The sequence below is a fragment of the Camelus dromedarius genome, chromosome 10 (genome assembly GCF_036321535.1).
Source record: "Camelus dromedarius isolate mCamDro1 chromosome 10, mCamDro1.pat, whole genome shotgun sequence".
Taxonomy (NCBI): domain Eukaryota; kingdom Metazoa; phylum Chordata; class Mammalia; order Artiodactyla; family Camelidae; genus Camelus; species Camelus dromedarius.
The window spans coordinates 51,933,902-51,955,879 of NC_087445.1; the positions used below are offsets into that span (position 1 = coordinate 51,933,902).

Here is a 21,978-nt window from a genome sequence, read left to right on the forward strand (position 1 = left end):
GAGTGAATCATATACACTCTCCATTTTCTACCCTGAGTATTAAGAGAAGTAACTTGACTTACTCCATCTTTGGGTTAAAAGAAACTTTCAAGCTCTGAAATTCTATGTCTTAATATAAAAGATACAGAATCTCAGTCATAGCGAGGTGAGATGAGAACTCAAAATGGATTCGGCCGCAGAAGATAAAGTAAAAGCAAGTATAACATAGATGAACAAAAAAAGGTGACTCAGATATGTGCAGGCTTTATCTAATTTATTTCTGGCCTTTAACAGAACACTAACTCTCATTAAAACTTCTGCAGCAAATTTGGGATCAGGGAATTTAGAGGCCTTAGAAGATACTTCAAATCAACAGATGGAGAAATTAGACCTTCAAGGAACTGAGGTATCTGAGATCTATCATCCCACAGAAGAGACAGTGTGAAGCAGGTTTAATGGAAGTATTCTGAGCCCAGGAAAGAAATCTGGTTTCCAGGCGTGGCGTAGTCATTAACTAGCTGTCTATGTGATACTGGAGAACAACAGTAGAAAAGTCATGCGGCACATATAAGGGGAACCAGGCTAAGAAAGTGAAAAGTAGAATCACAGAACCTCATCATTTGTCATCTAAGCCAAGCAGAGGGCTAGCACAATGATAACAAGGCCTATTTGATAATTCAAGGACAATTCCATTACATGCATCAAAAATAGCTATTTTAAAATTCAGTGTATCAGTAGATTGTCAGTAATTGTTGCTCATCTTACTATTGTAATTTTGATCGTATTTTGGTGATCGTTCTATGAAAAAGGATGTAGTACAGAGAATTGATTTTACTTAGATCAGTTTTTACTAAGAAAAATTATTAGCAATAAATACAGGCTAATATGCATTAACCTTATTCTAGCAGCAAAGCACATTTTAAAATTTAAAGAAAATATGTGGATTAGAAAGTACTACAGCATTATGTTTAAGGCTTCTCAAGTAACTAAAAGTTCAGACCTACTCTTCAAAGAAATACAGATGATCTGTCTGGTTAGGTATGGTGATTTAATAATTATTAGAGAAGGTGATAATAATAATTGCTGACATTTATTGAATGTTCAGTGTTTCCAGTTACTCTAATAAGTTGCTGGCTTCTACTATCTCCTTTAATTCTCACAATAACATTATGGAGAACTATCACTATACTATTATTTAATAGATGAATAAACTGAGGATTAGAGGTTCTTAGTAACTTGCCCAAATTCCCACAACCAGACAAGATGGAGCAAGAAATGCAGCCCATTTCTTACTGTACAGCACAGGGAAATATATTCAACATCTTATAGTAGCTTATGGTGAAAAAGAATATGAAAAAGAATATATGTATATTCATGTGACTCAAGCATTGTGCTGTACACCAGAAACTGATACAACATTGTAAACTGACAATACCTCAATAAAAAAAAAATAAAGACCACATCTGAAATGTAACAGCCTTATATGTTAAACCCAAGTTAATTATGGTGTCTTCCAGAAAAGAATATTTCCATAAATTATTAATAACCTGGTACTATTAAAAAAAGAAAAGTTTCAGCAAATGCAAAAAGAGAAAATCCTGCTATTTTTCAATTCATGATATTAAAAAAAGATAATACATTCTTCCACAAAAAAGGTGGGTTTAGAGAACAGTTCTGACAGCATTTCACATGGAAAAGTATCAAATAGTCTGATAAACAGGGAAATAAAATGATTCCAATGTGTTTGTTCCTCTTCTGAACTACTCAGTAACCCCAAGTGATTTTTAAATTGGGAGGCAGATTACTGGCAATAAGTTCATCAAATTTAGATCTATCCTGAACAGGCACATGATAGAAATCAAGAACATCTCTGACCCTGCACATCTGGTGAAGCCTGGAGTTAGGCACTGCATGGCCCAAGTCATCAGCCACACGTGCCAAGAAACTGAACTTCAGATGAACATCTTCCAGGGATATGTCCTGCCAGCTGCAGGGAACAGATAAGCCAAAAACTTCTTTGACATGAGATTCCAAACGACTCTGGAGATCTTCAGGTGGTATGTATGTTTGGCTTCGTAAGGGTGGACACACCAGGATAGGTTCTTTCTTCACCTCTTCTACTGTCTCAGCGACCACTGGCTGTTTCTCTTTTCTGGAATAATCAAAAACAAATATGTGAATCTTTAGTTCACTGCATTAATGAGGTTGACACGTTGAGAAATACCAGACCCAATCTTGCCCATCAATCTAAATTAACAAATAATTGCACACTTACTACTCTTTTGGGCACTGCTGAGAAAACAAAGAATAAGATTAGGTCCCTGCCCTTGGAAGCTTATAGCTGAACTGAACTGACACAAAGAGAAAACAAAAACTAATTACAGATTTTACATGCTCTAAGAATTCCAACAATGATTGAAGAAGGTAAATTGTTCTTTCTGGGATTTCCAGTCCTCCCAGATCCAAACCCAATCTCTCAAACCTCATTTCTCACTAATCTCCTATGCACATTCTATGTTCTACCCAAACTAAACTACATTGTTTTTCACTTACCTGGTATCATGTGTTAGCTCAAGTTATATCCTATCTTTCATCTCCACTTACAGAAATCTTACTTATCCTTTAAGTCCTAGGACAACTCTGTTCTCTCTCAAGCTTTACTTGATTTCCTCAATCAACTATAATTATAAATTCCTCTCATCTCCCATTGCACTTTATATTGCTCTCAGAATATACTGAATCCTACTTGAGTTTTAACTTTATTTACATTCTACTTCTCTTACTAGGTCAGGATTTCTCAAACAAACATTATTGACATTTTGGACCAGATAACTGTTTGTAGTGGGGGGCTGTCCTGTTCATTGTTAAGGTGCTTAGCAGCATCCTTGGCCTCTACTGACTAAATGCCGGTAGCATTCCTGTCCTCTAGTCATAATAACCATGACATTTTCAAATATACCCTGGTGGGCAGAACTGTCCCCAGTTAAGAACCACTGCACCCGATTATAAACTTCTAAACAAAGATCTGTTTTGGTTTGGGGGTCATTTAAAACTGCCTGAGTAACTAATCAAGTACATGAACCAATGTGAGGGCATCTGCCTGACACACTATTCCAGTGTTTACTGTTTGTTCATAAACTAACTCCTGCCTTCTGTGGAAGTGGCATCTGATTGGGATTGGTCATCCCTACAGAAATTGGAGGGCACTGTAAATGAACAACGCCTAGCCAAGAAAATGGATTGTAACACTATTCCACTGTGCCTACTCAAAGACTCTTCCAGCCATTTATCCCTATTTCTGCATCCCTTCTATATCAATCACCCTCTATCTACTAGAGTAGTCCCATGTCACACATATGCTGCTAAAACCTGCCATCTTTAAAGAAAATTCCCCCCAGATTCCATGTTCCACTCCAGCTTCCTTTACAACAAAACTTCTCAAAAGCATTGCCTGTACTTACAGCCTCTGCTTCCTCACCTCCCATTTTCTCCTCAAACTACTCCAGTCACATCTCATCATAATGACATGTAATCCATTCTTTTCATCTCAGTAATCTCTTATACAGGCATACCTTATTTTATTGCACTTTGCAGATATTGCATTTTTTAAGCAAATTAAAGGACTGTGGCAATCCTGCGTCAAGCAAGTCTATCAGCACCATTTTTCCTACAGCATTTGCTCACTTCATGTATTTGTGTCACACTTGGGGGATTCTCACAATATTGCAGACTTTTTCAATATTATTGTATTTATTATGGTAATCTGTGATCAGTGATCTTTGATTTACTATTGTAATTGTTTTGGGGACGTCATGAACCATGCCCACATAGACAACAAACTTTATCAATAAATGCTGTGTGTGTTCTAACTGCTCCACCAACTGGCTGTTTCCCTGTCTCTCTCCTCAGACCTCCCTAGTCCCTGGGATACAACAATATTGAAATTAGGCCAATTAATAACCCTACAACAGCCTATAAGTATTCAAGTGAAAGGAATAGTTGCACATCTTTTACTTTAAATCAAAAGCTAGAAATTATTAAACTGAGTGAGGAAGGCATATTGAAAGTCAGGATAGGCTGAAAGCTAGGCCTCTTGTGCCACAGTTAGCCAAGTTGTGAATGCAAAGCAAAAGCTCTTGGAGATTAAAGGTGTTACTCTAGAGAACACACAAATGATAAACAAAGCAAGACAGCCTTAAGGCTGATATGGAGAAAGGTTTAGTGGTCTGGACAGATGATCAAACCAGCCACAATATTCCCTTAAGCCAAAGCCTAAACCAGAGCAAGGCCCCAAATCTCTTCAGTTCTATGACAGGCTAAGACAGATGAGCAAGCTGCTGAGAAGTGTGAAGCTAGCAGAAGTTGCTTTATGAGGTTTAAAGAAAGAAGCTGTCTCCAGAGCATAAAAGTACAAGGTGTAGCGTAAGTAGAAGATGCACAAAATTACCCAGATCTAGCTAAGATAATGAAGGTGGCTACACCAAACAATAGATTTTCCATGTAGACAAAACAACCTTGTATTGGAAGATGCCATCTAGGACTTTCATAGCTAGAGAAGAGAAGTTAATGCTTAACTTCAAAGCTTCAGAGAACAGGCTGACTCTTGTTAGAGGCTAACATAGCTGGTGACTAGAAGCCAATGCTCATTTACCATCTAGGGCCCTTATGAATTACAGTAAATTCAAGGGGAGAGTATATAGCTCAGTAGCAGAGCACATGCTTAGCATGCATGAGGTCCTGGATTCAATCCCCAGTACCTCCATTAAAATAAATAAATAAAAACCTAATCTCCCCCTGGCTCCCCCAAAAAGAACTATGCTAAATTCACTTTGACTGTGCTCTATAAATTAAACAAAAAAGCTGGGAAGACAGCACATCCCTTTACAACATGATTTACTGTATATTTAAAGCCTGCTGTTGAGACCTACTGCTCAGAAAAAATATTTCAAAATATTATTGTTCATTGACAATACACCTGGTCATAATAGCTCTGACAGAGATGTACGAGATTAATGCTGTTTTCATGCCAGCTAACAGAGAATCCTTCCTGCAGCCCATGGATCAAGATCAATACAAATATATTAAGAAATACAAGAAAAACAAGGAAAAAACTGCAAAAAAACTGCAAACAGGTGGAGGCTAAACAATATGCTACTAAGTAACCAATGGATCACTGAAGAAATCAAAGAAATTAAAAAATACTTTGAGACAAATGAAAATGAAAACACAACAATCTAAAATCTCTGGAATGCAGTAAAAGCAGTTCTAAGAGGGAAGTTTATAGTGATACAAGCCTACCTTAGGAAACAAGAAAAATCTCAAGTAAACAACCTAAACTTACACCTAAAGCAGCTAGAGACAGAAGAACATACAAAACCCAAAGTTAACAGAAGAAATCATAAAGATTAGAGCAGAAATAAATGAAACAGAGACAAAAAGCAATAGAAAAGATAAATGAAACTAAAAGCTGGTTCTTTGGAAAGATAAACAAAATTGATAAACCTTTAGTCAGACTCATCAAGGAAAAAAGGGAGAGGGCCCAAATTAATAAAATCAGAAATGAAAAAGAAGAGGTTACAAACAACACCATAGAAATACAAGGGATCATAAGAGGCTACTATGAGCAACTATATGCCAACAAAAAAGACAACCTAGAAGAAATGGAAAATTTCCTAAAAAGGTACAATCTGCCAATCTGCCAAGGCTGAACCAGGAAGAAATAGACAATATGAATAGACCGATTACCAGTATTGAAATTGAATCAGTATTAAAAAAAACTCCCAACAAGCAAAAGTCCAGGACCAGATGGCATCACAGGTGAATTCTACCAAACATTTAGAGAAGCATTAACACCTATCCTTCTGAAACTATTCCAAAAAATCGCACGGGGAGGAACACTTCCAAACTCATTCTATGAGGCCATCATCACCCTGATACCAAAACCAGACAAAGATATCACATAGAAAATTAAAGGCCAATATCACTTACGAATATAGATGCAAAAATCCTCAACGAAATACTAGCAAATCGACCCCAATAATGCATTAAAAGGATCATACACCATGTTCAAGTGGGATTTATCCCAGGGATGCAAGGATTTTTCAATACCTGCAAATCAATCAATGTGATATACCACATTAACAAATTGAAGAATAAAAACCATATGATTATCTCAACAGATGCAGAAAAAGCTTTTGCTAAAATTCAACATCCATTTATGATGAAAACTCTCTAGATAGTGGGCACAGATGGAGCATACCTCAACATACTAAAGGTCATATGTGACAAACCCACAGCTAACATACTTAATAGGGAAAAGCTGAAAGCATTTCATCTATGATTAGGAACAAGACAAGGATGTCCACTCTCGCCCGTTTTATTAAACATCGTTTTGGAAGTCCTAGCCAATCAAGAGAAGAAAAAAATAAATAAAAGGAATCCAAATTGGAAATGAAGAAGTAAAACTGTCACTGTATGCAGATGACATGATACTATACATAGAAAACCCTAAAGAAGCAACCAGAAAACTACTAGAACTCATCAATGAATTTGGTAGAGTTGCAGGATACAAAATTAATGTACAGAAACCAGTTGCATTTCTATACACTAACAATGAAATAGCAGAAAAAGAAATTAAGGAAACAATACATTTACCATTGCACCAAAAAGGATAAGATATCTAGGAATATACCTACCCAAGGAGTCAAAAGACCTGTACTCCGAAAACTGTAAGACACCAATGAAAGAAACTGAAGACGACATAAACAAATGGAAAGATATACGGTGTCATTGGGTTGGAAGAATCAATATTGTTAAAATGACCATACTACCCAGGGCAATATACAGATTCAATGCAATCCCTATCAAATTACCAATGACATTTTTCACCAAGCTGGAACAAAAAATGTTAAAATTTGTATAGAAACAAAGAAGACTCCAGACAGCTAAAACAATCTTGAAAAAGAAGGATGGAGATGGGAGAATCACAATCTCTGTCTTCAGACTATACTACAAACCTATAGTAATCAAAACAGTATGGTACAGGCACAAAACAGAGACATATAAATCAATGGAACAGGATAGAAAGAAATACACCTATGTACTTATGGTCAGTTAATCAATGACAAAGGAGGCAAGAATATACAATGGAGAAAAGTCTCTTCAATAAGTGGTGCTGGGAAAACTGGACAACTACCTGTAAAGACTGAAATTAGAACATTCTCTAACACCATATACAAAAGTAAACTCAAAATGGATCAAAGACCTAAATGTAAGACCAGATACTATAAAACTCCTAGAGGAAAACATAGGCAGAACATTCTTGGACAAAAATCTTAGTAATGTATTTTTTGAACCAGCTCCTGTGGTAATGGAAATAAAAGCAAAAATAAACAAATGGGATCTAATTAAACTTAAAAGCTTTTGCACAGCTAAGGAAACCATCAACAAAACAAAAAGACAATTTACAGAATGAGAGGAAATATTTGCAAATTATGTGACCAACAAAGGACTAATTCCCAAAATATACAAATAGTTCATACAGCTTAATATCAAAAAAAGCAACCCAATCAAAAAATGGGCAGGAGACCTAAATAGACGTCTCTCCAAAGAAGACATCCAGATGGCCAACAAGTACATGAAAAGATGCTCAACATCACTAATTGTTATAGAAATGCAAATCAAAATTACAATGAGGTATCACCTCACACCAATCAGAATAGCCATCACTAAAAAGTCCACTAACAATAAATGCTGGAGAGGGTGTGGAGAAAAGGAAGTCCTCCTACACTGTTGGTAGGAATGTAAATTGGTGCAGCCACTATGGAGGACAGTATGGAGGTTCCTTAAAAAACTAAAACTAGACTGCTGTATGATCCAACAATCCCACTCCTGGGCATATATCCAGAGAAAAATATAATTCAAAAAGACACATTCACCCCAATGTTCTCAGCAGCAGTATTTACAATAGCCAAGATATGGAAACAACCTAAATGTCCATCAACAGATGACCAGATAAAGAAGATGTGGTGTGTATGTGTGAGATATATATATAATATTATATATGTATCGGAATACTATTCAACCATAAAAAATAAAATAACTATTTGCATAACATGGATGGACCTGGAGATCGTCATCCTAAGTGAAGCAGAAAGAGAGAGAAATGTATGTATGATATTGCTTATATGTGGAATCTTAAAAAAAGGACACAAATGAATTTATCTGCAAAACAGAAACAGGCTCACAGACATAAAGAACAAACTTATGGTTACCAGGGGTTAAAGGGGGTGGGAAGGGATAAATTGGGAATTCAAAAATTGCACCTCTTGGGGAGTGATGGAAATGTTAGCTATCTTGATGGTGGTGGTGGTTTCATGGGTGTATATGTCTGTCAAAATTCATCAAATTAAAAAAAAAAGAAATACATTTTGTTAAGGTCATAGTTGCCATGGATATTGCTCTGATGGATCTCGGCAAAATCAGTTGAAAATTTCTAGAAAGGATTCACCACTCTAGAGGCCATTAAGAACATTACAGATTCATGGAAAGATGCAAAAATATCAATGTTAACAGGAGTTTGGAAGAAGTTGGTTGTAACTATCATGGATGAATTTTAGGGGTTCAAGACATCAATAGAGGAAGTAACTGCAGATGTAGTAGAAACAGCAAGAGAACCAGAATTAGAAATAGACCCTAAATACGTGACTGAATTGCTGCAGTCTCATAATAAAAACCCAACTTTGAGGAGTTGCTTCTTATGGATGAGCAAAGAAAATAGTTTCTTGAGATGGAATCTACTCCTGCTAAAGATGCTGTGGAGAGTGTTGAAAAGACAACAAAGGATTTACAATGTTACATAAACATAGTTGCTAAAGAAGGGGCAACTGATTGAGGAGTCTCAGGCAGATGAGCAGTCTGCATGATCTTTTGTCTTTGATAAAATGACTGAAGAGGAAAATGATGCTTATGACTTCAGTACAGACAGAACCTTGTCCTTAAAAAAGAAGAAGAAGAAAAAAAAAAAAAAGATGGGACACAGTTTGAGAGGATTGATTCCAATATTGGAAGTTCAAGTTCTACTGTGAGTAAAAAGCTTTCAAACAGAAATGCATGCTACAGAGGAATCATTCATGAAAGCAAGAGTCAATCCATGCAGTAAACTTTGCTGCCTTATTTTAAGAAATTGCCACAGACACCCCAACCCTCAGCAACCACTGCCCTGAAATGTCAGCAGCCATCAATATTGAGGCAAGACCCTCTACCAGCAAAAAGATTACAATTCTCTGAAGATGGTTAGCATTTTTTAGCAAAAAGTATTTTTTAACTAAGACACATGTATTTTTTTTTTAGACATGCTATTGCTTTTAACACAGTGCAGTGTAGTGTATGCCTAACTTTAAATGCACTGGCAAAACAAAAAATTCGTGTAACATGCTGTATTGAGAGATACGCCTTATTGCAGTGCTCTGGAAACCAACCACAGTATCTCCAAGGTGCACCTGTACTGCTCTAGTTTTCTTCATAACTGACTACTTTCTGAAATTATATTCTATATTTGTTCATTTTTTTCCTCTGCCAAAACATATGCTCTATAAGGACAAAGATCTTGTCTGTCTTATTAAAAACTGTATCCCTCACATCTAGACACGGGACATACAGTAGACACTCTAAAAATACTTGCTGAATGAGTGAATGAAACAAACTTGTAGGAGATTTGAGAAATACTAATAAATATTAACGAAAAAAGAAGGGAAGCTAATAAATACATGAGCTGATGACAAAAACCCTTTTGGACTGAAGCAGTTTTTGTCTGAAACCTAAGAGGGCATACATTGTTCCCTGAGGTTCGTGCAAGTTTTGATCTCCTAACGCTGAGTCAAATGGATTTACCTTCACAAAATTGCACTGTGGGAGTATTAGTAGATGGGGAGTCAGGAAAATCTGCCATTAACTTGTTTTCTGACTCTTAGCAAAATATTTCCTTTCTGTGGGACCTCAGTTTCCTCATTTGTCAGAGTACTAACGCTCTGAAAAGGCACTTTGTTTCCGCTGCTGTATCCTACTTTGAGAAGCTGGGCCCGAATAGGCGTCTAATAACTACATGCCGAGTCAATCAACGCACGAACAAACGAACAAAATGAGGACGCTGCACTTATCCCCGAATCTTGCTTGTGAAGAAGTACCCACTAGCAAATGAATTTAGTTCCCCGAGCACTTTCATATTCATATTGAGTTGCTCGTCCCAAACGAGTCATTTGTTTCCTGATACAACACGGCACTCGGTGCCTGTAACACAGGGTCAGTACTGTTTGATTAATAAATTAACGAGTGAAGGGGAAGGGGAAAGAGAGGTTATTTCAGTTCTAAGATGAGTAAACTAAGGCCAAGAGAAGTGACTGGAACCTATCACTCGCGGAAACCGGCGCTGCAACTTCAGAACTTAGAACCCTCGGGCACTTTCTCGTCCTTTCCCTTGGTCAGGCGCAGAACCAGGGTCCCGAGTTAACAGCACGACACTCCCTTTTGAATTCGCCCTTTCATCCTTCTCAGTTTCTCGCCTTACTTTCCGTTAGCACAACCCACCGCCTAACCTTCTGCTTTACCTGAACTGAGACCAAAATTCTCTGCGTGGCGCCCCTAAGACTATCCACGTGAGGCCTCTTCTGGTAACGCCGGACAACCTGAGCGCCGCCATCTTCGAGGAGAGCTTCGAGCCAGAGCTTCGGACCAAGAGCTCCGCCCCCAAAGGACGCACCAAGGTCAGCCAATCGCATGTAAGCTTAGTGGCCGATGTTCCTTTTTTCCTGTTAGACTCGCCGGCGGCTCCTCCCTCGTCCTTTGCACGCCGGGAACTGTAGTCCGGTAGCCGTTGTCGACGAAGGCTCGACCCAGGCGCTCTTTCAGAGCATGACGGGAGTTGTAGTTAGGGGGTGTCCCGGGAAGGTTCCGGGTGACGCCTTCTGGTCCGGGGGCGGGCGGTCAAAGCGCTCCTTGACTGAAAGGAGGGGGAACTGGCAACCGGGAGGAGGCTCTAGCAAGGCCTGGAAGGCTGCGCAGTCAGACAGTAGAGGGAATTTGGGGGTGGAGGGTGGCCGAGTAGCGCTTGTGACATGCTACTGGGGTCGTGACCGCTCTGGGACCGAGGCAGGACCTGGCCAGATCCAGCCTGGAGGCCTCGCCTTCATCGGGCCTAATCTTCAGCGATCGGGTAGGCCTTGGCAGAGGCTCCTTTTCGTGCGGCCACCTCAGGTTCCTGCCCTGATTTTCTGTCCGAGACCGAGAGATGGCCTCCCGGAGCCCCCCGCCGGAGCCCAAGGTAAGTCGCCCCTCCGGGTATCCCCGTTCTTTCTCCACTACCGAGCTAGGCCGCGCCACCGCCCCCCCCCCCCCCCTCTCGGGTCGCGGTCTTTAGAGCCAGAGCGGTGCAAGAAGTATTCCGTGGTGCACTGGGGTGCGATTCGCGATCAAACTGCCCACTGACTCCTTTTTTCAAGAGCAACTTGATAAACCATCTGAAGAAAATTAGTGATGCTCTCAACTACCGTTCTCATTTATGAGTTCTTCTAGGTGAGGCACCTTTTTTGACCCTCCCCTGTGTCTTTTGCACCTGTCGCGATGCTTGGACCCAAGCTAGATGCTTAGCGAACTTTACGAAATTGAATTGGAAAGAGTCTCAAGACAGTGCAAATAGTGAACTGGAACGGGGCAATGAGGTGCAGGAAACTTGGGAAGGCCTTGGGGCAGTTTACTGAAGTTAAAATATTAGGGCATAATTAGTAAACCCAGAAAGCCTTATGCTTAGGCTCTTCTCTACAGAGGGCAAGGACCCAGCTCAGTTGGGCTCTAATTTGAGATGCCTGTCTGAATTCTGTCAGTTCCCAGAATTGGGCCCCATTTGGAACTCTTTAGGTATTTGTGTTCCTCCTAGCCTACCTGGCTCTGATAAGTGACTGCTTCTGCTACTTTTAGTGGTAGAATTGTCCTTGAGACAACAAGAACTGACTACAGAAATCGTACTATTTCAGGGGTTGCTGACATTTGAGGATGTGGCTGTGTTTTTTACCCAGGAGGAGTGGGATTATCTGGAACCAGCTCAGAGAAGCCTGTATAAAGATGTCATGATGGAGAATTATGGAAACCTGGTCTCACTAGGTAAGGATCTGCTGTTTCTGATGAAAATATCTAAGAAACTAAGAAATCAGAACACTTGAACCTGTACCGTACCAAACTGCTTTGTTCCAAAGTTCTGATTCAAACCTCTCAGCCATGAATTGGTTCCATGACTCTCATCCCTAGCATGCTTTCAATGACCAAAATATAAGCCTTTCTGGCTTCCTATCTTCATAATCTCATTCCCATATTGCTCTGTACTTTCCCTCCTGGCTCATCCTCCCACTGCTTTCCTCCCACCCCTTTTCACTCTGCCTTCTGGAGCCCCTGTTCCTCTTCACAAAATGTTCCCTACCCCTCCTGGCCTTAACTGAAACCTGGCACTTTCCCAAGGACACCACTGCTCTGGCAGGGGCTGCTTATTCTCACATCTTCTTCCTTCACCATCCTTTGTCTCAAGCCTGAACGGGAAAAATGATTGTTCTCCTAGCTTTTCAGAACTGTTCCCAAAGCACTAGTTTCCCACCTTGAAACAAAATTTCTCTCCTTTGAGGCCTCAGCAGTCTCACTACCCACTCAGTCCCTTTTCACTCTCATCTGTCAACTTTTTTTGGTCCCTAACACGTAGACTTTGTCACATTTCAGAGTCTTCTCTATGCTAACCCACACCATCGAAGATGCAGTCATTACTTAAGCCTCACTGTATCTTGACCATATTTTCTTCAGGGATCCTGCTTTCCATTTTTATTCAACAACTCACATCAATGATCATACCCTCAATTTTGTCATAGCAGGCAAATCTTAAACCCCAATATATTATTCTTTGACTAATGGTCTTATGTTTATTCAGGCAGTAGATGTTTATTGACTGTAATTAAACAGAGGTGACCAAAACAGACATGATCTCTGCCCATGTGGAACTTACTATAACTTCCTACCTTTCTACCTCTCCTACTCCTATCCTATCAACCTATTTATTCTTAATGTTTCCTATTCCTTGACTTCTTTTTCCCCCCAGGCTCTCAGTACCCCCCTGACTTCACCTCATCTACTCCATGGACCTGTATATAAATTGATCACCATCATGCTCCCCTGCTGCCTTGTCGTTACATTCTACCCATTCTGCAAACTTGACATCCTGTGCTGGTTATAAAATCTGTCTTCTTTTCTCCTACCTGAATTGCTAAACACAGCAGGAGAAATTCTTTAACCAAAAGGATTGATGCCCTGTATATATGCACGGCTTCTCTTTCTTCTAGTCTCCACTGGGTTTTTATATCTCAGCAACTTTTTTAGCTTTGATTTGCTCCTGTCCCTGATCCTTTTAGTGACTATTTCAAAAGCTGAAAAGAGTTTTCTTGGGTCCATCACTCAATGGTGGACATCACCTTCTGTTTCACAGAGAAGAGAGAGGCCACTAAACATGAACTCTCAACTTTTCTGCCACTCATCTGCATATTTAAGTTTGCCTAACTTTTCACATTCTCCAAGAACTCACCCATCATTCTTCTTTTTTTCTCTTATAGCTTTGGTCTCTATTCTTTCTCCCCTGCTACTTTATTCTGATGATAGATGTGTTCATGGCTCTTCCAGTTGAGGCAAGAAGGACGGAAGACCTCTCATTTGAGCCAGTCTCTGTTGCAGCTCCCTGTAACCTAAAACTACTCGTTCACTTCATGGCCAAGTTTTTGTATCAGTAGTTAATGTTTGTTCTATACTTCTTTACCTCCCATTATCTCTAAGCACCACCTTCTTGCCTCTACCACTTGCCTTCAGTTGTTTAACATTGGTCTATAGTAACCCAACTGTCAAATGCAGTAGACGCTTTCTGGATTGTGCTTAATTCCACCTCTTTATAGATATTTGAAACTCTTTATTGCTTCCTTTCATTGCCTTGCATTCTCAGATTTCCTCTTAGTCTATATACTTTCCATGGCAGACCTTCTTGGTACTCAGGTCATCAGCTACTGCTACACAATGATAAGTCCCAAATCAAATCTTTATCTCCACCTGAGAGAGCTAAGCTGCCTAAGTAAAAACCCTGGTTCCACCACTTGCTAGCCTTGTGATCATGGGTGAATGACTTCACCTTTCTGTGCTGGTTTCTTTTTTTTTTTTTATAAAATGGAAGTAATGATAGCACTTCCCTTTTAGGGTTATTGTGAGCATTAATTCAGTTAATATATGTAAAGCTCTTAGGACACTGACCGGCATGTAGTAAGTACAGCATAAATGTCGATTGCTATCTTTATCATCATTGTCATTATCTTTTCTGTTGAGCTTCTTAGTCATCTTAGTCATCTTCTTTAGAAGATCACATAAGTAACCCACATGTGGCAAATCTCAGATAATCCATGAAGATCTCAAGGGCCTCCTCTTCAGAATTCAGCACTCCTTTCTCTGTGCTACCTTGCATACACTTCCATTGTTGAATTTATTACAGTGTATTATAATCATTTTTTATGTTATTTCTCTAAACAGACTGATCTTCATCAGGACAGTAACTATATATTTTTTTCATTTGATTTCTCCAGCACTTAACATAGAGCCAGGCATATATTATATGCTTCTTAAATATTTGTGTGATTGAATGAATATACTTAAGACTCAGTACTTCTTCACAAGATTATTGCATTAGCCTATAAACTAGCCCCTTGCCTCCAGTCCCCCTTTCTTCTAATATAGTCTCTTTATTGCCACCAAAGTGATTTTGTGTTAGTTAACCTCTTGAAACTTCTGGTGATTCCTGATAGTTTAAAGGATAAAAATCTTAATTTCTTGTCCTATATACCAGGACCTCCCTATATAGCCCCTGCCTAACTTTCTAGCCTCATCCATTATTTCCTGCACACCACTTCAGTCTCCAGCCATATCAGCTGCTTTTTGTTTTTTGCTGGGTTTTTTGTTTGTTTTTTCCATTATGCCATGGTGTCTCTGAGTCACTGACAGCTTTAGCCACACATATGGTGTCCTGGTTGATAACACCAGGCAAATGCCCAGCCTTGCCTGTGCCTCATACTGTAAAATGTGAGTACCATATAGAAAAAGGCATGACAGTGAGCCCATCTGTGATCTTCTACTTTCAGTCTCTATTTTAGCTGAAATACAGATTTTCGTCAGTTATTTCTCCTGCCTCCTGTATAGACTTACCTCCATCTCCTTGATGAGTGCTCCCTTGAAGAGAGATTACAGTTACTCAGTTATTCCCCTACAGTGTTTCTCCTCCACTTCATCTTGTTGCTTTACTTATTAACACAACTCTTCTAGCTTTGTAAGTTTGCCTCTTCAGTCATACCTACTCTTACCATGCTGATTTTTCTTTAAAAACTCTAATAACTCCATTGATGATACAGCTGACAGCTTGATCTCTCAGTTCTTGATCTTTTGTTTCTTTCAGTTGAAATAGACTTTATCAGTTTTAACTGGCTCAGACTACTTGAGCCAGATTGGACCTTGACAGAACTGGGACTTGCTATACCTACAAGACCTTAAAATCAGTGTTTCTCTTCTTTGGTTATAGTCTCTCTCCAGTTATTTGTCCAACTGCTCATTCACTCAATAAGTAGTTATAAAGCACTGTGCTGGGCCTAGGAATGCAAGTCCTGCTCCATTCTCTCATGCTTTTACCTAGAAAACTAGGAGAAATGCAGTTTGAGTCAACTGACTACTCTAGACAAATTAGCTATGACCACAGACGGGAACATACAATACAAGCATGCAGATACCTCAGAGGGTGATCACAGCTACCAAGCGGGGTCTAATGGCTAGTCATTTCTAGGCTGCTCTGTGTGGAAGCCTAGACTCACTTTATCTTACCTGTCTCTCTGTTTGACCTATTTGTTTTCATGCAAGTGCCTCTCTGTTTTATTTACTTCAGCAATATGTTACATTTTATGTCTGGTAAGGTTAAGTCACTTTAATACTCTCTCTCAGAATATACAGTTGACCCTTGAATGACATAGGTTTGAAATGTGTGAGTCTGCTTATATATGAATTTTTTTCACTAAATAGGAACTACAGTACTGCATGATGTACAGTTGGTTGAATCCACAGGTGCTGCACCACGGATATAGGGGGCTGACTGTAAAGTTATACGTGGATTTTCAACAGGGTGGAGGGTCAGTGCCCCTCATCCTCATGTTGTTCAAGAGTCAACTATACTTAACTAGCTTTCTGCATTTTTCCGTTTGAAATTTAGATTCATTGGGGTTTTTTTAATTGGTGCATAGAATTTTGATTGGAATACAGTGAGGTATATAAGTTGGTTTGGGAAGAAATAAGATTCTTGTAATTGAATCTTTTTAGCAGTTTGGTTGGCCATGTCCTTCAGGAAAAATTTTATGGGTTATTTTTATGGATCTTGCATTTCTTGGGTCTTAGATTTATTCCTAGGTTTTTTGGTTTTTATTTTCATGAAGAGCATATTTTATTTTTATGTAATATTTACTAACTGTTATACTTGGTAGTAAGAACCAGTATTTGTTTTATATATTAGTCCTGTTATCACTATTATATTTCATTTAATTCTTTTAGGAATTTTAGGTAGGCATTCATATCCTCTGCAAATAATGTAATTTTGTCTTATTCTTTTAAGTAAAACTCTGAAATAGTATCCACTGGGTAAACATTATGAAGACAATCCAATGGAAGAGACAGTTTAAAAAGTACAGTGTAATAATAGCTGTAATGCAGTATGGACAAGGGCTGGTGATCAAAAACAGAACACCTAAATCTGCCTAGTGGACTTAGTGAGGGGTTTGTAGGGGAACTGTTACTTTGCATTGAATCTTAAAGAGAAACCAAGAGTTTCCCAAGTAAGCAATGCTGGGGGACATTTAGTAAAAGATATGCAAAGAAATCGCATAAAAGACTGTAACACAAGCAATTTGCCCGCTTAAGTGTGAGAGCCTGGTAGGAGGGTGAGTTGAAGCTTAGAGACCTTATGAAGTGCTGAATATCATAGTGTAGAGAGAATTGATTTGATTTTAGAGATGATGGAGTGCTAGTGAATCTACTGGTGATGACATGATTAGAATTCCATTTTATGAAAACCTCTCTGGGGATTCAGTGAAATAGATGTGGCCTAAAGACCAGAGCCAAGGATTATTAGATGGTTTTTGCAGTAACCCAGGGAAAACACAGAAAGAAAGCAAATGCTAGAGAGTAGAATCATTGATTTTTGTGATTGATTAATAGTAAGGGGAAGGGAGAAATCTAGGGTGAATTCCTGCTTTGGGATCTAAGGGTAATGGATGGTGATGTCTCTCAAGGGAAGATGATTAGAGGTGGAGACACATGACAGCAGATGATGATGACCACGTTAATTTTGAGCACTTTTGGAAACATCTAAGTAGCAATATATAGAGAGTATGTATATAGTGCAAGATAAGGATGTAAACATGAGTAACAATAACCTTAAACAGTTGACAAAGGAAGTGAAATACATAAGGGAAATGTATTAGAAAAGGCCAAAGAAGTAGGGAGGGAACTAGAATATAATAGCATAGAAACCAAAAGTAATGTCAAGAAATGGGAGTAGTCAACAGTGTCAGATGCTGCTACGTAAAATAAGGAATGGAAGATGTCCATTGTATTTGTTACTTGAAAGTCATTGGTGATTTAATGAGAAGTTTCTCTAAATGCTGGAAACAGAAATCAGATTTTATAGTAGAACTGCTCTTTTTTTTTGTTTCTTCCATTAGCTCTGACCACGTTCCTTTATATTTTTTTTCTGTCTTTCTATATCATAGATTCCATGTCACTTCAACCCCTTTTTCAAAGCCATTTGTCTCTTGGTATAGGAGCTGCTTTACTTAATATTTTCTTTATCATATATTCTTCCCCTGTTTGTACTTTTTACCCATTCCATTTGGTAGGGTCTTCTTGTCTTTACATCTGAATCCTGACTCATAAAATGCCTAGAATGCTTTTGATCACAATAGGTTCTTATTAATGAATTGTTGTTTTCCCTGGTTTTTGTCTTTTATCCTTCTCAGCATTATTTTATGCATTCCTTTCTATCAGTTATTTGGTTTACTCACATTCCAATACTACTACCTCATCCTAAATTTTCCTGAACCTACTATTGTCTTCCCATGTTATCCTTTCTTCCTTGATCGACCAGTTTATCCCACCACTATTTGTTTTATTTCTTTTTTGGCCCATCTTACTTTCCATAGTTCACAGTTGACTTATCAGCCCTTCCTCCCAACTCTGCTTGCTTCTCTTGATGTGTTCTGTGCCTCATAAACACTCTTCATACTCTCTCTCCAAGAAAAAACATTTCATTTCATTATATAACTAATACTAAATAATATTTATATAGATTGTACTCTTTGCCAGGTACTGTTCTAAATGCTTCATGTATATGAACTAATTTAATCATCACAAAGATACTGTGATGTGGTAAACTACATTTTATGGACATACTAACTTAATTTATCTTAATTATCTTGTTTTTTTCTGACAGTTTTTTCTTACTGACAAAGAGCTTAGCTGATGTTTCTGTTTTCCATTTTTTATTCCAGATGTTTTGAACAGAGATAAGGATGAGGAGCCAACTGTGAAACAAGAAATTGAGGAGATTGAGGAAGAAGTGGAACCACAGGGTGTAATAGTTACAAGAATCAAAAGTGAAATTGACCAGGATCCTATGGGTAGAGAAACCTTTGAACTTGTTGGGAGGTTAGATAAACAGAGAGGAATCTTCTTATGGGAAATACCAAGGGAATCCTTGACCCAGGAACAGAGAATGTTCAGAGGAAACACTAATATTATCCGTAAGAGACCAAACTCAGAAGAGAAATGTCATAAATGCGAAGAATGTGGAAAGGGTTTTGTCCGCAAGGCCCATTTCATTCAACATCAAAGGGTCCATACTGGTGAGAAACCTTTTCAATGTAATGAATGTGGGAAAAGTTTTAGTCGCAGTTCATTTGTTATTGAACATCAGAGAATTCACACTGGGGAAAGGCCCTATGAGTGTAATTACTGTGGAAAAACCTTTAGTGTGAGCTCAACTCTTATTAGACATCAGAGAATCCACACTGGAGAGAGACCCTATCAGTGTAATCAGTGTAAACAGAGCTTCAGCCAGAGAAGGAGCCTTGTTAAACATCAAAGAATTCACACAGGTGAGAAACCCCATAAATGTAGTGACTGTGGGAAGGCCTTCAGTTGGAAGTCACACCTGATTGAACATCAGAGAACTCACACTGGTGAGAAACCCTATCACTGTACCAAATGTAAGAAAAGCTTTAGTCGAAATTCATTACTTGTTGAACATCAGAGAATTCACACTGGGGAAAGACCTCATAAATGTGGTGAATGTGGGAAAGCCTTTAGATTAAGCACATACCTTATACAACACCAAAAAATTCACACTGGTGAGAAGCCTTTTCTTTGTATTGAATGTGGAAAAAGCTTCAGTCGGAGCTCATTCCTTATTGAACATCAGAGGATCCATACAGGTGAAAGACCTTATCAGTGCAAAGAGTGTGGGAAAAGCTTCAGTCAGCTTTGCAACCTTACTCGGCATCAGAGAATTCACACAGGAGACAAACCCCATAAATGTGAGGAATGTGGAAAAGCCTTTAGTAGAAGCTCAGGTCTTATTCAGCATCAGAGAATCCACACCAGAGAGAAGACTTACTCATACAACGAAACTAAGGAAAGTTTTGATCCAAATTGCAGTCTTGTTATACAGCAGGAAGTCTACCCTAAGGAAAAATCTTACAAATGTGATGAATGTGGGAAAACTTTTAGTGTCAGTGCTCATCTCGTACAACATCAAAGAATCCACACTGGTGAAAAGCCCTACCTATGTACTGTGTGTGGGAAAAGCTTCAGTCGGAGCTCATTCCTTATTGAACACCAGAGAATCCACACTGGTGAGAGGCCCTATCTATGCAGACAGTGTGGCAAAAGTTTTAGTCAACTTTGTAATCTTATTCGACATCAAGGTGTTCACACAGGTAATAAACCCCATAAATGTGATGAATGTGGGAAGGCCTTTAGTCGGAACTCAGGCCTTATCCAGCATCAGAGAATACACACAGGAGAAAAACCTTATAAGTGTGAGAAGTGCGACAAAAGTTTTAGTCAACAGCGCAGCCTTGTCAACCATCAGAAGATCCACACAGAAGTGAAAAGCCAAGAGACCCATGAATGTGATGCTTGTGGTGAAGCCTTCAATTGCCGCATATCTCTTACTCAGCATCAAAAACTGCACACTACATGGATGCAGTAAATGTAGAGAAATACTTAAGCTCAGTTTGACTTGAGCCAAGCTACCCAAGTGCAGTTTCGGTATGGCTCACCATGAGTCAGATTAGTGATAAAGCAGATTCTCTTCGGCCTCAGGCAAATGGTTTCTATAGATTCTGTGAATAATGGACAACTGCCCAAGGGCAATTGGAAATTTTCATTACTCTTTGTTTTGAAAGAAACAGAGAAAGACTCAATAATTTAAACATCTTTCTTTAACAAATTTTTCAGCAGAAAGGTTAAACCCAGGTTCAGAGCACTTAGTTATAATCAGTAAAGGGAGAAGAACAAAGTTACATTGTTGTAGGGGAGCTGGAAGCAGCTGATGTTAGAAAATTAGAGTAATTATTGAGACCATAATATAGTGGTTCCTTTTTTTTTTTTTTTTTTTTTGAAACTGGTGTCCAAAGTTCTGTCATTGTTAAGAAAGCCAGTTGTTTGGCATGTGAGCTAAAGGCAGTTTTAATGCCATGTGATTCCCAAATCTATGAAATGAGTGGACCATTAACTTTACATGTAAACATAAAGATTATGTGAGTAATTAACAAACCTAGCGAAGGTGTTACCAAGGAACCTTTGGGAGTGCCTTTTTTTCAAGATGGGCCCAAAAAGGTGGAGGAAGACACTGTTCTTTTTGTGCCCTCCCATCTGTGAAAGATATTTGTGGTCCTAGACAGATAATCTTATTCCTCCACTACTAGTAGCATGTGAAAGTGTAAATATTTTAATTACCACGAGTTGGAAATAAAAAGACCTGGAGTCTATGCTAGGAAGCTGAGATATTTTGATATTGCTTTGGTTTTTTATGGTAACTAGACTTTGCATGCCATTTTAAAATCCTTATTTCTGGTTGTAGCGCTCCCCTTAGGTTATTATAAACCTATTAATTCATCTGTTCTAATCATTAAACCTGTTTTGTTTTTTGCTTTGTGTAAGAGTTCTTTGTTACTCTAGGGTAAAAATCTATGCTGTCCAATATATTACTGCATTTAAAAATTAGAATCAAGGATTTAAAGGAAGTTGCTCTCTCTTGGTCTACCTCTGATTTGTTACTTTTTCTGGGATAGTATAGTTAAGGTTAAGTCCATGTATTTAGTTTCTGAGTATAAAATTCCAGATCACCAGCACTCTTGTAATTCTAACTTCCTAATAGTTTAGGTAAAAGACCTCCCTTTCTCCTACACCCTAGACATTCTAAACATCACCTTCAAACTTTCATCTTCCCATCTCTCAATATGTATGTGTGTGTGCATATGTAAATGTGGATGTTATGGTATGTGTAGAAATAACACGTCTTGTGCACTCCCTTATTCAAATTAAGCACTCATAGTTACCAAATAGCTAACTTCAAAACAGTTTGTGGCCCAATGAAAAGTACAAAAAGTAACTGATAATGCACTCGATTTTTAAATAAAATTACCCTCCTGCCCTAAATTTCCCATTTTACTTACTCTGCACTAGTGGTTTCCAGTCCAAGGTTGCAACTAATAATGAAGTTCTTAGACCTGTTCTCTGTATTTTGAAAAATGCAAAGTGTATGTTTTTGCTACATGCACACTAAAACATTTCTTACGCTTTTTGCTGGAATTGCATTCTTCCATATATGGTTTATCTTGCCGAGCG

General features: G+C 38.6%; 2 protein-coding genes across 4 annotated transcripts; one reads left to right on the forward strand and one right to left on the reverse strand.

Annotated features, from left to right (window-relative positions):
- Positions 1-236: 236 nt before the first annotated feature.
- MRPL50 (mitochondrial ribosomal protein L50) lies at positions 237-10,735 on the reverse strand. The gene is made up of 2 exons (XM_010977448.3): positions 10,584-10,735; positions 237-2,131 (listed from the first exon to the last, which is right to left on the reverse strand). Exons 1-2 carry the CDS (start codon positions 10,673-10,675, stop codon positions 1,744-1,746), a joined length of 480 nt encoding a protein of 159 aa, XP_010975750.1. The 5' UTR covers positions 10,676-10,735; the 3' UTR covers positions 237-1,743.
- A 191-nt stretch (positions 10,736-10,926) lies between these two features.
- ZNF189 (zinc finger protein 189) lies at positions 10,927-21,279 on the forward strand. Of its 3 annotated transcripts, none has more exons than XM_010977445.3 (3): positions 10,927-11,296; positions 12,006-12,132; positions 18,618-21,279. In XM_010977445.3, the coding sequence occupies exons 1-3, from the start codon at positions 11,264-11,266 to the stop codon at positions 20,336-20,338; spliced, it is 1,881 nt and encodes a 626-aa protein (XP_010975747.1). In that variant the 5' UTR covers positions 10,927-11,263; the 3' UTR covers positions 20,339-21,279. The 3 variants fall into 3 exon arrangements, with proteins under 3 accessions (XP_010975747.1, XP_031305975.1, XP_010975748.1); XM_031450115.2 differs by having other exon boundaries at positions 12,051-12,132; XM_010977446.3 differs by having other exon boundaries at positions 10,928-11,296; positions 12,048-12,132.
- The last annotated feature ends 699 nt before the right edge of the window (positions 21,280-21,978 follow it).

Bases quoted from the DNA above. Each gene is read 5' to 3' on its own strand.
- MRPL50 (XM_010977448.3), bottom strand. From the start codon at position 10,675: ATGGCGGCGCTCAGGTTGTCCGGCGTTACCAGAAGAGGCCTCACGTGG. The intron at 2,132-10,583 runs GTAAAGCAGAAG...TGATTATTCCAG, and splicing joins GAATTTTGGTCTCAGTTCAG to AAAAGAGAAACAGCCAGTGG.
- ZNF189 (XM_010977445.3), top strand. From the start codon at position 11,264: ATGGCCTCCCGGAGCCCCCCGCCGGAGCCCAAG. The intron at 11,297-12,005 runs GTAAGTCGCCCC...GTACTATTTCAG, and splicing joins GCCCCCCGCCGGAGCCCAAG to GGGTTGCTGACATTTGAGGA. The intron at 12,133-18,617 runs GTAAGGATCTGC...TTTTTATTCCAG, and splicing joins TGGAAACCTGGTCTCACTAG to ATGTTTTGAACAGAGATAAG.